The 14978-nt window shown below is 38.9% G+C and overlaps 1 protein-coding gene across 2 annotated transcripts; it reads left to right on the plus strand.

Moving 5' to 3' along the window:
• The first annotated feature begins 1843 nt into the window (after positions 1-1843).
• cdk2ap1.L (cyclin-dependent kinase 2 associated protein 1 L homeolog) lies at positions 1844-13353 on the plus strand. Of its 2 annotated transcripts, none has more exons than XM_018262814.2 (4): positions 1844-2130; positions 6097-6194; positions 11200-11326; positions 12442-13353. In XM_018262814.2, exons 2-4 carry the CDS (start codon positions 6126-6128, stop codon positions 12507-12509), a joined length of 264 nt encoding a protein of 87 aa, XP_018118303.1. In that variant the 5' UTR covers positions 1844-2130; positions 6097-6125; the 3' UTR covers positions 12510-13353. The 2 variants fall into 2 exon arrangements, with proteins under 2 accessions (XP_018118303.1, XP_018118294.1); XM_018262805.2 differs by having other exon boundaries at positions 1849-2406.
• The last annotated feature ends 1625 nt before the right edge of the window (positions 13354-14978 follow it).

A 14978-nucleotide genomic window follows, 5' to 3' on the forward strand; every position in this document is an offset into this window, starting at 1 on the left:
ATACCTTAAAGCTGGCCATAGACGCAAAGATCCGATTGTATGAATCGAGGATTCGTATGATTTTCGGACTGTGTGTGGAGAGTCCCGACATTTTTCACCTGGCAGAGATCGGTCGTTTGGTCAATCAGACAGGCTAAAAAATTTCTGTCGGCTGCCGATAATATCTCTGCATGTATTGCTGATCTGACAATTTTCAGTGGGAGACTGTCACTAGTTTTTGTCGGACATATCTTTCGTACAATTGTCAGGGGCAGAACATTAGCTGATCTGTTCTTTTACTAATTTATTTTATCTGAATGGTTAGTAGCAGGTCGGGAGATGGGGAAGTCCGATCATTTGAGGACTCGAACGATCGGATCTTTGCATCTATGGCCAGCTTAAGTCTACTAGAAAATCATGTAAACATGAATTAAACCCAATAGGCTGATTCTGCTTACAATAGGGATTAATTATATTTTAGCTGGGATCAAGTACAAGGTACTGTTTTACTATTACAGAGAAAAAGGAAATATTTTTAAAAATTTGGATTATTTGGATAAAATGGAGTCTATGAGAGATGGGCATTCGGTAATTCAGAGCTTTCTGGATAACAGGTTTCAGAATACCGGATCCCATACCTGTAGTATATTATTTTATTTTGATTTCTGTAATGCTAATTGATAGAGTATTAGGGAATGTAAATGGTAATATACTACAATATCCTACTTGCAATCAACCTGCATTAATGATAAAATTTACCTTCAGTGTGTTTTATTATACAACGGGCGATTTATCACTAGAAAGAACAACATATGATTTTCTTGGGATTGGGGTCTTAATTATAGAATAAAACTAATCAGAGTTTTAAAATGCAATAAGATTAAATTAATCCCTTGAATCCCTGATATAGAGTACCAGCATATATCCTTGGAACATCTACTAATAAGGGCAGAAACACTCTCAGATTCGGGGAGAATAGTCGCCCGGCGACAAATCTCTTCTTCAGGTGACTAATCTCCCTGAACTGCCTTCCGCTGGCTAGAATGTGAATCGCCGGCTGGATGGCAAACGGTGCGCTTCGTTTTCCAAAGTGGCACAAAGTTGTATCATGAGGAAACTTCAGGCAACTTTGGAAAATGAAACGCAAGTGGGAGGCAGTTCAGGGAGATAAATTGCCCTGAAGAAGAGGCTATTTATCGCCGGGCGACTAAATCTCCCCGAATCGGAGTGTGTGTCTCTGCCCTATAGTAATTTTAATCTCTATAGGTCCGGTCAGTTGGGGCGCTTCATCAACTGGCGGAAAAACCCTCTGGGGAGAGGGCAGGTGTTGTCGGGCGCTTTATCTCCCCCTGGAAGAGGAAAATAAGAGCAGCCAAAATGCTGCTTCCCTACTATTAACTGGAAAGCACCCTGGTTCACTCCCCATACAGAAGTAACATGTAGAAATGGGCAAATCTGACCCGTTTTGCTATGGTGAAAATTTGTGAAACAACTCATTTGAGAGTTCTTGGGGACGGATGTCGGCGTGCCACTGTTCTATGCATCAAGCAGGGTGCTTTGCATTAAATAACATTACAAGCTGCGATACGGCAGTGGCGAACACGATGCCCCACGGGCCATTAGCATTAGCGATAAACAGCTGGAAGGCCGCAGGTAAAATGTTGCCGGTACAGGTCCATACATAAAGTATATTTAGACATGTATATAACCCTTTCTAAAATACTAAAGGGGGAAAAAAATCATTTTCAGATATTTCAAAAAAAGAAAAAGTCCCATCTAACATTTTCAAATATTGCCAAAAAAAGAATGCTATTTACTTTCTGAAGTAGAAAAAAAACACAACATACCAACCCTGTAATGAAAATAAATTAAAAGTTCAAATTCAATTAAACTTGTCCCTTGAATAAATTGAAAATTTAAAAAAAAAAAAGTGACTTTCATGTGAAAAATATGAAGTTTCTTTTCATTGTATTGTCCCAGTGACACTGGGAAGGAAATAAAGTTCCCCTCACAAAGTGAAAAAAAAAAAAAAGGACGTTCTGAGAGAAAATGTTCATTTCGCGACATTCACTGCTGAAAAACATCTAAAAATGGTATAAAAGTGTCGCGGGGATGGTTTCCAGGAAAGAAGTAAGCCCCCCGGGGTGAGAGGTGAGTGGGGAGCTGCCCAGGGACACGGGCTACTGCTGGAGGCTTCATTGCATTGTGGGTGTCAGTACATGTGACGCCATATCTGCCGGTGCCGCCGCTGTAAACAACAAAAAGTGTCTGAGGGAGACAGACAAGAGCCGCTCCAGTAGATCTCAGGACATTTTATTTGTTGTTGTTGCCAGATTCCTCCCCTGTCGGCGGCGGTCATGTCTCTGGGAATGTCTTACAAGCCCAACCCGAACGCGCAGCACCCCGCCAGTAACCCCGGCTTGCAGGGTAAGTGAGGGGACCCGGCCTGGGGAGATTGTTCGGGGGCAGCGAGGGCTTGGGCCCAGTTGGTCGGGGAGCAGGATGGAGACACCTGGGGAGAGCCGGAGTTCATGTGCTGCTGGCCGCTCTATTCACATCACTTCCCGGCGGTGGGTGTTTGCCAGAGCGGGGAAGCGATTGCGCTGCTCGGGAGGCCTGGCGGTGCTTGTAGGGACGGGCTGGTCCGTGTGGCACGCGGGGAAGCGATGGATCCGCACGAGCCCTTTGATCAAGTCCGTTTCGGCGCCTCCATGATCGGCTCCCCAGGGCTGCTGATTGATCTGCAACTGCTTGGCACTGCGCGGCCCTCTGCTGGCGGCAAGTGGAACTGCATGTAGGGCTGATGTAGGAACGTGTTTCTTGTTGGGAGGGACGTGTCTGCTGTGATCATGATTTCCTTTTTATAAACAGGAATACTACTAACTCGATCTTTGATTCTATTCATACATTAATTATCATTTATTATTATTGATTGGTAGCTTAATCATGTGTCACACGGGCTCTGTTCTGCCTAACACTAATAATTGGTCATTGTTAATAGCAGAGCATTAGAGTTGGCTGATCTGTGCCACATACTGGCAGCAGCATCTAAAGCTATTGTGCTTATAAATGGCTGGAACAAATGGCTGCTATCTCTTAACAGGTAAAAATCCAACACTGCTGACACTGAGCACAACTTGAGAATAACATGAGCAATATTTGCTGCCAGGTTTTCTAACAGTCTGAGATAGAGCAAGCACAGATTTAAGGGGATATTTCTTGTATTTTCCATTTACACTAATAAAAACCGATCAGGGATGTGTTAATGCCGATTTTAATTTTTTTACACGCGGCGCCATTAAAATGTCATGGGGATTCAAACCTCTGGGCATGGTGGAGTCTGCAGAAGAAGGAATGTTCAATATAAATCAGGGTAATATACGAGCAAAGGCTCTCGTTGGCGGTTATCTGTACAGTTTTGGAAAACTTGGTACATAAATGAATAGGAATGGAATGAGCCATAGGCCTGTTTCTGGCATTGGGGATCTTTATTTCCGGGCAGATTGAGTGAGCTGCAGACCAAATAGAAAATAGCTGTAAGGATGAATATATGATATATTTGCTCATGAATGATAAATTAATAGTTTAGTGGAGCATAATTTATTGTGTATTATGCCTTTAATTGAACTCACGCGCAAGTACAACCCCTCCAAAGCAAAAGTGAGCGTTCTCTAGTGATATCTCTGTTGCACCTCATTAGTGCACTGGTCGCTGGCTTTTATCAGTGTTGCCCAATTAGCTCCATATAGTGGACCCTTCATTCTGTATACCACGTGTTCATAAGATGGATTATATATGTAAAAAAAAAAAAGAAGGCATAAAGACAGTGACATCGCTATAAGGGATGCCTGCGGTTGCGGTGGCCTGGACCATGGGGTCAGCTTCCCTATAGCCACTCCCCCCTCCTGTCAATTTTACGGACCCGCAGGCAGGGGGTCAGGACCGCACATGCACGAACAGGACAGGAGGGGGGCTAGTTAGCTCACAGTGTGCTTTGAACAATGTTTTGCAGGGGGGCCCAGATGTGCTTCATTACATCGCTTCATACAGATCCTGTCTATAAATTAGGGTCAATAAAATCCCTTGGGTGGCCATACTTGACCCCCCCAGTGTACACTTCAACATCAGCAAGGCCCAGACTGGCAGTGGGTTCTGGCAAATGCCAGAGGGGCTGCTGTAAGAAGCCATATAGATAGGGTTGCCACCTGGCTGGTATTTTACTGGCCTGGCCGGTAAAAATGATGGTTGATCCCAATGTTATTAATAGGGAAAAAAGATAAATATATAGGAAGGCTTTTTACCTTTTTACAGCAAAGGTGTCAACCCTACATATAGACAGTGACTATTTATTGACTATTATTGGGCCTGTGGGGTGCAGTTTGGGTTTCCTGCAAACTTTACCTTAAATCTGTTTTCTCTCCATGAACTGAATGGTCTGCGGTTTTTCAGGGTTAAACAGCCTCTCTTCTTAGATAGAAAAGATTAACAAACGAGACCGCAGCCCTTCAGTTTCTGCCTTCTTCCACTTTGTGGTGCTCCTAGGGACTTAGAAAAAATTATAGCTAGAAATCTTGGGAGCAACTCCACCAACTACCTATTTTTCGAATTCCTCACTTATTCTCAAGGAGCGGTTGGGTTAATCTGCAACTGAGAAGCACTAATTTATTTTTGTTTTTACTCAATATTTTTAAAAAAAATGCTAAATATGAATTAAGAGTTTTTTTACCAACCACTGCAGCACAGACACTTTATAACTTAAATTAATCAATTATAATTTATTAGGTAACTGATATAATACTAAGAATCTGTATTAATTAATTGGTATTAACTTTATTATAGAATTATTAATTGATAAAATATACACAGAGCCGGTGTAGTGACAATCAATATTTTATTGGTTGTATTTATTTAAGCACAAGCACTTTATATTTATTGGCACAAGGTGAGAATTTTATACACACATATTAACTGATTGGTGAATGAACTAAGTGAAAAAGTTGGTCACTAAGTCAATTGATATACGGTCTATAGAAGTGAGGGTTAATTTTAACCGTTGAAAGCAACTCGCAGTCACAAAACAAGGTTCTTTGTCTTTTCTCTTCTCCTTTTTACAATCAATTTTACCCTTGTGTGTACTGTAGTTTTACGAGACACTTTAATAAAGAAAGTTAGTGAAACCCTATTACTATTTTGACTCTCAGTCCAGATCTCTCACATCAGTGACTTATTCCATCCATGTTACTTTTGGTCTGTTACCCTCCAATATTGCCTGTCTCTGTAAGAAGTACCAGTGCAGGTATATATAGGAAACAATGATACTGTAAGAAGGAATTAAATTCATTTACCCATAAACTGAGAGTACATACTGATGATTTGAAACAGTCCTCCCCTGTGTATTTGAACAGGTAACTTCCTTCATCTGATGTTTTCTACATACAAAGGCAGTACAAATGAGTACTACAATATTGTCTATGAGGAATGATTGAGCAGAGAGAAACAAACTGTGAGCTCCAACTCTTATTAATACATTCTAATATACAGGGAAGAAATGTTCCATGCATGCAGTAAGCCGTCTTAATACTAACTGGAAAATCTGAGGGAAAACTTCAAAGATAATAACTTTACCTGGATTGTATTTAACGGGGTGTTATACAACAAACCCAGGTTTTATGGACCTAGACTTCCCTATAATGTTTACTTTCTGCTCCAGTTAGTCTGGTGGCTGTGCCCACAGGTGCCAACATGCCCATGCCTAGATCATCACAGAGGAGCTGTATAGGTGAACTTGTGGGTAGGGCCAAAATGTAAGCTTTTATGAGTATGAGTGGGCCATACTGTACCTCTTTTAACTTCATGAAAGAACACTGTGAGTTTAATCTTTTCTCATTTCTAGAAGCCATTGTTTTGCCTTGTTGTTCCCGAGCCATGGTTATAAGCATGCTGAGACATTATATCTTTATGAATAGAAAAGGATGGTGCTAGTCACAACCACTTACTGGCTTAAAATTGTATTTTCAGGGTAACAACGCAATAATAATTTAATCTCTGATAATAATGGAAGCAATGATTGTATATTTTTTTTTTGTTTTAGTTTCTTACTGTATTGTATTTTTACAGCTGGGAGTGCCCATTCCCCTTCGACAAGTATGGCATCGACTGCACAATACAGGCAGCTAGTTAATGACTATGGACCTCCATCTTTAGGATATACACAGGTATTGCAAAACTTACACCGCTTGTATAAATACAATCAAAGTCCAATTGCTTCCACTATACCTGCACGTTTTGTAGCGTCTGGTGCAAGCTGCTTTTCCACTGCCAACGGAACCAAATACTGTAGAAAAATTCTGTGTTTATTAGTGCCAAAGACTAGACTAAGTTTCAGGCTTCTGCCCTTTCTCAAGCCTTACACCGCTTTTATAGTGTCCTCTCATTCTATACTATTTATATTCTGTACATCAATGTTCTCCAGAATTTATTGTAAAAAAAAAAAAAAGATCTTGTTCGGTGTTTTAAAATTCTTTGCATGGAGACAGTCTAAATAGAAACTGTGTGGTGTGTGCATGCAAAATCTTCTGTGTCCTGCACAGTATGCTGAAGTTGTCAGAATTTGGGTGCATGAAATACGTGCACACATAGACAGTACATAGTCCGTGAGTATGTTGAACTAAATAACCTAGTCTAGTACTCAAATGTGATTTATGGCAGAACCCACATTTTTCATGGGACCAGGAAAAAATGGTGTAAAATACAGAAAAATATAAAATTTGGAAAATGTATTGTGCATAATACTGTATATAGATGGGACCACAAAAAAAGATATCAAATGAGAGAAAACTTAAAATCAGGGGATGTTAAACTGAGGTTTCTGGGTTTATAATTTTTATACACCTTGTGTAATGTACGTTTGATGAGCCATAATTACTGAAAATATGATAACATTGCAGAATTGTTGCATTGGTTAATGATTTCAGTCGGGGGCTGGACTGCACATTAAAAAAATGTTTCTTCTTGTAAACAATACTTTTACTGAGGAATTCCAATTTTGTAACATTTTGTAAGGCATGGCCTTGATTGTCATGTTAATTTTTTTCGTTCTTTCATTGAAGTGGGAAATAGATATGCAGGGACCAGACCTAGTTTTGTGTTTATATTCTAGGAAATAGAAACCCCCAGCAAATTTGCCTAATGAAAGAAAATGTCATTCTAAGCAACTTTCCAGAAAACCACACCCTTTTGTTTTGTGTGCTTCCTTTCAAAAGAAACTTTGATTCAGTTTTAGATAAAAAAATATTGATTTATTTTTCCTATGGGGACACTGGACCTTTAAGAGCAGGCATGATTTTCTTCCAACAGTAGGTGCTTTTGTTGATAAAGGATATCTAATTTGTCTTGAGGTAGGATGTGACTTGGACCCTTTCCTGCCTGAGAACTCTATGGGCTCTTAATCAATTCTGTAGTTGAACAGTTTGCAAATCTAGCCCAATTTTTGCTTTAAAGTCCCCATACACAAGCAGATATAAGCTGCCAACAGATTAAAGGGATTCTGTCATGATTTTTATGGCTTACTTTTTATTTCTAAATTACACTGTATACATTGCAAATAATTCATTCTACTATTTAAAATTTTATTCGTGAACCAACAAATTTATTTTAGCTGTAATATTGGTGTGGAGGCAGCCAGCTCAGTGCATTGTGCTTGATCCTGAACTTTGAGAAGGAGCCAGCACTTCAGGATAGAACTGCTTTGAGACAGCTATTGTTTCTTCCCTTCTCATTGTAGTAAACCACAACTTGGGTCATGCTCCCTAGCTTCCCCTAGTGGTAGTATATTTTTTTGCATTGGTGCTATTCTCATGTCTACCACTAGGTGGGGCGAGGGAGCATGACCCAGTTTGCAAACAAATCCTTCAGCAGAGGTGTCAGAGAGCTGTTATCTGCCCATTGTTCTGTTGATAGGCTGCTGCTGGGGGGGGGGGGTGATATCACTCCAGCTTGCAGTGTAGCAGTAAACAGTGACTGAAGTTTATCAGAGCGCAAGTCACATGACTTGGGGCAGCTGGGAAACTGACAATATGTCTAGCCCCATGTCAGATTTCAAAATTAAATATAAAAAAATCAGTTTGCTCCTTTAAAAATAGGATTTCAGTGCAGTAGTCTGCTGCAGCAGCAGCACTATTAACTGCTGTGTTTTGAAAAAAAACATGTTTTCCCTCGACAGTATCCCTTTAAGTCAGCAGCTTATTGGGCAGTGTTTGGGGCCCTCAGACAGGCTTACCAGATCGATATCTTCGGTTCATTCATGTAGTCCTCGATCCAACCACCCTTGTTCTCATCGTTGTGATCTGATCCTTGGGCCCTAGGGCCCTGATTGGATCAATCCAATATGGTCCACCTCAAGGTGAACATATCAGGGAGAGATCTGCCTGTTTGGTGACCTCACCAAATAAACAGATCTCTGTATGTAAGGCCATCTTTAGATTATCGTGTCCTGATTCATTGCACCTATATGCATGCGACAAATCAAATGCTTACAGTTTAAAAAGGAAGTTTTGATATAGTTTTCAAAACACAGATTATATACAGGTGTACATGTATTAACTGTTTAATATGAATGTAAACCTTACAGCAGTCTTTTGAAATGACTGTGAAAAAACCTAGAATATTGTACATTTTATTAGAATATGTTGAAATTCTACACATATTCAGGATACAATAACACTCCTGGTCAGTCAGAAAATTAGAAGTAGATTGTTACATTGCAGGTGATTATGTATCGTCACCAACATTTTTTTATGTACCGCCAGCAAATTACACAGCACTTTACATTCATTTAGAACAAAAAGGGGTCTTACAACAATTTAACAAACAAGGGTTACAAAATAAAAAGGCTACATTTTACTCTTTCTCTGATTTATTTCAACTGCTTCAATATAAGTTGTTGCCTGTGTGTAGAGACATGCAGCAGAGTGTGAAAACGCATATCTTTCTGATTCTGCGCCAATATCTGCCCCTTGTGTCTGCCCACAAGCCAACACCGTGTCTGTTAGTCCAGATACAGGAAGATGGGAGTGTTTCCTAGCTTTCCTGTATGTTTCTGATTGGGTGATTTATGTTTGAAGCCTGTCAAAAATCCCTCTTCCAAAGGTTAAATAAAAGAAAACCAGAGGAGAAAGAGGAGAAAAAGAAATGTGAGTTAGCAAAGCAGATGCTGTTATGAACTGTGATTCCAGAAGCCAATGCCTTACTTCTGGTTTAGAGAAGGAAAAAGCTCACAAAGGCATTCAGGCTGCATAGAGACTGATTTGTAAATGTAATTTTGGCGGATCTGTAGGTGGCCGCACACTCTCAGTTCTCAATAAAGGACTATTTTACAAACAGGTAGCAATACAAAGGGACTTTAGGGTACACCATCACCATAAGTGGAGCACAGTGTCCCACAGGCAGCATAGCATCTATGCATATATGTGTATATATATATATATATATATATATATATATATATATATATATATATATATTTTTTTTATTTACATAGTGCTACTTCTGTACACAGTGCTATACAGCAGAACAATACATTGCTATTACCAATGGGGCTCAATAAAATATTAAATACGAATAAATGCAATGTATACATTTACATTCAATCTTTACATTAACTTTATGTAAGTATGTTATAGATTAGAATATCCTTTTACAGGCATGGGACCTGTTATCCAGAATGCTTGGAACCTTAACTGACAAGAGGCATTTGTCTTGGGCTCAGGTACCTCTTGGCCCTGCACTGCAGTAGAGTGTGTAGGTCGAAAACCAGATTTAACAGGATCTAATAGATTTAGGGGTGCTGAAAGTTATTAATACAGGAGAACACAATACGTTCCAGGATTTTAGAGGCAAGTGATAGAAGGGATGTAATAAGAAAAACCGGATGGCCTGTTTTAAGAAAAGTCTTGAAACAGAAATGGGAGACGTTCCATAAGGCAGAGAAGAGTTAACGGACCAGTAACAGGGTGACGATCTAAAGTGCGACGCTCAATTTTTCCTCTATGGCTATCTCCTATAGAAGGCAGGGAGAAGAAATCAAGCGTCGCGCAATGGATCGTCACTCTGTCACCTTTTCTAAAGAGGAGTGCAAGTGGAGTATCGGTAAGTTATTTCTTAATAAAGACTTTGCGATTTTAAAGTTAAAGGGGACCTGTCACCCTAAGAAATAATTTCAAATTCTTTTCTATCATGTTAGTTGAGCAAAATAAACTTTACTTACACTGTATTTTTTATTTAAATTTTGTTTCCTTCTGTCTTGGAATTATACAATCACAGCAAGCAGGCAGCAGCCATTTTGTGGACACGGTTATTAAGGGAAATTGTATATCACCCCAAAATCTTGTGTATGCACCAGAATGGGGGACCTAATGTCCATGTGCAGTGCCTCACACAATTATAGAGCCTGAGGAGGGAAGCGGGAATGTAAGGAGAGCAGTGACATGTAGGAAGTGCTGAATGGAAAGTGAAAGTAATTGACTGCCCCTCCTCTATGCCACGGGCATAGAGGCGGGGCAGGTAATATTTGATTGACAGTTCAGATATTTAAACACCTTTATAACAGGTATGGATGTTTTAATGAAAAAAATGTTTGGGGTTTCATATTTAATTTGCAAAGGACTTTCATTATGCAGCTTTTTATGTGTAGGTGACAGGTCCACTTTAAATATGGTCTTGGTGTTTTTTTCGTTAAATGCAAACAACATTTTTTTTAAAAATTTTTTTGATGTTACTGGTCCTTTAAAGATGTAGCTGGAGTAAGCTCAACAGCACATGATCATAAATAATGCACCAAATGCATTTCCAAAGAATTATGTGTTCTGATCAAAGTTTATTTTAAAATGTTGCATACGAAAAGTCTTGCCACTATTTAAATTGACAAAGGAAGTACTTTGAGAGCAGGAACACACTTGGTTGGGGCTTCTTTTTCAATATGAGAAAAAACAGACAAAGACACCCAATACAAAGCTTTATTAAAATAACATGGTTGGAAGGCATGAATAAACTTTGGAGAAGTAGGAAGATCCAAGCCTTTTTCTTACTTCTGCTCAGATCTGCTTTTAAGTGACAGTTGGACTAATCCGTTGTATAGTAATGTATATGCTTGTGCATAGCAGTTTTGAATGACTAGTTGGTTGTTGTTTTTTACTTGACCTCATCTGGAATTTTTTATTGTAGATATCTAATAGTAATCAGGTGCCTCAGAGCAAGTATGCAGAACTTCTTGCCATCATTGAAGAGCTGGGTAAAGAAATTAGACCTACATATGCTGGCAGTAAAAGTGCTATGGAGAGACTTAAAAGAGGTAAGAATTATATATTTTCCATCCCTTTGGTTTGTTTTTAAATCACAATGAAAGTGTCAGTTAGTAAGATGTGTCCAGTGAATCTAATTGATAATCTTGGAACTTCTTTTTGCTAAAAAAAAAAATGCACCAGATGCAAAGTCCTGGTAAAGTTGATAAAACTTCTATACTGATGCTCTGGCCCTGAACAGAGTAAGGAAACACTGGCAATATAGACAAAGATAGTAACACAGCACAGGCAAACATCAGTGAAACATACTGAAAAGAATGACCTGGTTACATTTGATGATATTTATAAGTGTAAATAATCTAATGACCCTTTATTTGTTGGGGGTTTTAATTTATTTTCCTTAATACATCTGTCTTTCTCCGAAATGTAAAATGCTATCTTGTAGCTGTGGTACCTTCTTCCTGCACTTTTCCCTGATTAAACCAGATTGCTGCATGTAGAGTGTTTCTCAAGCAGCAATCTCCATTCTTCCAGTTTGAAGGGTATTTCCAGGTGCTTCATGACCCACAGGAGAGGATATTTCTCGTGGGTGAAAAAAGTGCCTGTCTGTCAGCCATTGGGGGTGAAGCAAGAAGACAGTATAACCTTGGTTTTATGTACCTCAGACGCAGGAAAACAGCCTTCATTTCTTGCCGAATTTTACAGTTTCCTGGATTTTACTATAATTTTTTGCAGGCCCTGGTAAATGGGGCAAAGCAGGGTTTTACATTTGTCTCTAAAAGGCAAATTAAAGCATCCCTTCCTGTGACACCAATTAGGGTAACGTTCTTGCTTAGTGTACCTTCTTAAAAAATGCATAGTTGCGCAGCAGGCTTGGCGGGCACAGCAGCAGAAGAGGACCTGACACCTGGAAGGTATTGCATGCCAACCCTGCTGCACAACTCTGCATTTCTAAGGAGAGACACTTTGCAGACTGGTGGTGTGGGGCAAGAGGGGGCTTTCATTCTCTTTTAATTAAAAGTCACCAGGTCACAAATGTTAGACTTGCCCCAGTGGTATCAATAGCTTATCTGATACCCCAGGCTGGTGCTCCTGTTAGCAGAAAACTTAACCTAGAGAACATCATATATATATATAATTTCTAATCTAAATATTTTAACCCCAGGTATCATCCACGCTAGGGGCTTGGTGCGGGAATGTTTGGCAGAAACAGAGCGTAATGCAAGATCCTAGCTCTGCCATATCCAACCTTTCTGAAGCCAACGGCTATTTCTTTCTGGATTTGTGAAAACGCCAGATCGATCTTTCTGCATACCAGATGGGTTCTTCAGATGCATTTTGAATAATTTTTTTGTTCAAAGGCTGCTGAACACAAGATACGATTTTTACATATAAACAGAATTTTCATTGAAAAGAGTTATAAGTTATTACTGGCTCTTTTTTTTTTTTAAGCGAGTGCATGGGTCCTGCTACATTGCTTATGAGTTACAATATATTTATGTTTTATTCCTGTACATTAACACAAGCCGAGTCCTATCAATTTAAATCCATTCAGTTTGTATTTTCAGGACAATGCATGACTTCTTTTGCCTTTAGATTTGTGTTTGATATCATCTACTACATTGACTGTAATCCTTCGTAGTTCTTGTCTTATTGTCATTTAAAAAGACATATTTGCAGCTCCATTTTTGAGAACATTTTTTCCAAGTCACTGATGCCACTTTTCTGGGACAAGATTCTCTGATATATGGAATCTGCAAAATCTGCCCAAAAGTGCCCAAACAGTAGACTAGTAAGTGTTTATTTTTGATTAGAGATTAAGAAAAATATTGAAAGGGATTGTATTACTGGCCTATGCACTTGCATGTTCGTAAACATATTTGCTAACCACTCAACATGCATGATTTATTTAAAGGAAAAATGAGAAAATGTACTTTTCTACAGGTGGATCTAGGGATCTGCCATAACTGCAATTAATATACACATAAAGGCTGTGTTGGGAAAATAACTAACAATTTGCATCTTTGTATGTATTTATTACTTAATGTAATAAAGCTTATTTTCACAAAAAAAAAAATCATACGACTCTTATTTTAGACAACCTATAGTTTTTGACCTATTATTAACACAGATTTATACTGGGTGTAGCCTGAGAGATGTTTCTGTCTTGGAAGTGAGCATTTTCCAGTAATAAAGTTAGTGCACCGGGTTGGATACAGCGATTGCAATGTTAATTAAAGGGAATATATTTCCACCAGCACAAAATCACACTTACAGGCGACAAAAAACCCATTTGCCATTTCCCTCAAAGTAGTTCTGTCATTTTCATTGGATAAAATACACATTCTCCAGGACTAAATAGCTTAAAAAATGTAGAAAACACTAACACTCAAAATTGTCTTTTATTTAAAGGGGAACTATCGTGAAAATGTAATTTTAATATAATCTTCAGCATACTGAAATATGAAACTTTCTAAATACAATCAATTAAATATGCTGCATTGTTTCTGAAATAATCAAGTTTATCTTCACTATTCCTCTCTCAGGATCTGTTTCTCCTCACTCTGTCTTCATGCAGCAGTTGGGTGTCAGATATTCATTGACAGTTAGATCCAATATATCTTATAGGGGGGCTCCTTTTGCCTAGAAGATGTATTAGAGCTCACTCTATTAAAATCCCCAGACATCATGTCTCTCTACATACAGAACTTGTGCAAAAGACAGTTATTTTGTTAGATTTAGTTTGTACTGGAATCAGTTATTTGAGTGAGCTCTTAACACATCTGCTAGAAAAGGAAGCCCCCTATAAGATGTATTGAATCTAACTGCCATAGACTCCATTTCAATCAAATAATTCAAATTTCCCTTTTACTGTAATAATAAAACAGTACCTTGTTCTTGATCTCAACTAAGATATAATTAATCCTTACTAGAGGCAAAACCATTCTATAGGGTTTAAATAATTTTTTTAAGGTTTGGGGATCCAAACTGTGGAAAGACTCCTTATTCAGAAAACACCATGTCCCAAGCATTCTGCATAACAGGTCTTGTACCTGTATTAAAGGGATCCTGTCATCAGAAAACATGTTTTTTTCAAAACGCATCAGTTAATAGTGCTACTCCAGCAGAATTCTGCACTGAAATCCATTTCTCAAAAGAGCAAACAGATTTTTGTTATATTCAATTTGGAAATCTGACCCCAGGTATCAGAAATTTTGTCACTTTCCCAGCTGCCCCTGGTCATGTGACTTGTGCCTGCACTTTAGGAGAGAAATGCTTTCTGGCAGGCTGCTGTTTTTCCTTCTCAATGTAACTGAATGTGTCTCAGTGGGACATGGGTTTTTACTATTGAGTGTTGTTCTTAGATCTACCAGGCAGCTGTTATCTTGTGGTAGGGAGCTGCTATCTGGTTACCTTCCCATTATTCTTTTGTTTGGCTGCTGGGGGGGGGGGGTGATATCACTCCAACTTGCAGTACAGCAGTAAAGAGTGATTGAAGTTTATCAGAGCACAAGTCACATGACTTGGGGCAGCTGGGAAATTGACAATATGTCTAGCCCCATGTCCAATTTCAAAATTGAATATAAAAAAATCTGTTTGCTCTTTTGAGAAATGGATTTCAGTGCAGAATTCTGCTGGAGCAGCACTATTAACTGATGTGTTTTGAAAAAAACATGTTTTCCCATGACAGTATCCCTTTAA

Source organism: Xenopus laevis, chromosome 1L (assembly GCF_017654675.1).
Source record: "Xenopus laevis strain J_2021 chromosome 1L, Xenopus_laevis_v10.1, whole genome shotgun sequence".
Lineage (NCBI taxonomy): Eukaryota > Metazoa > Chordata > Amphibia > Anura > Pipidae > Xenopus > Xenopus laevis.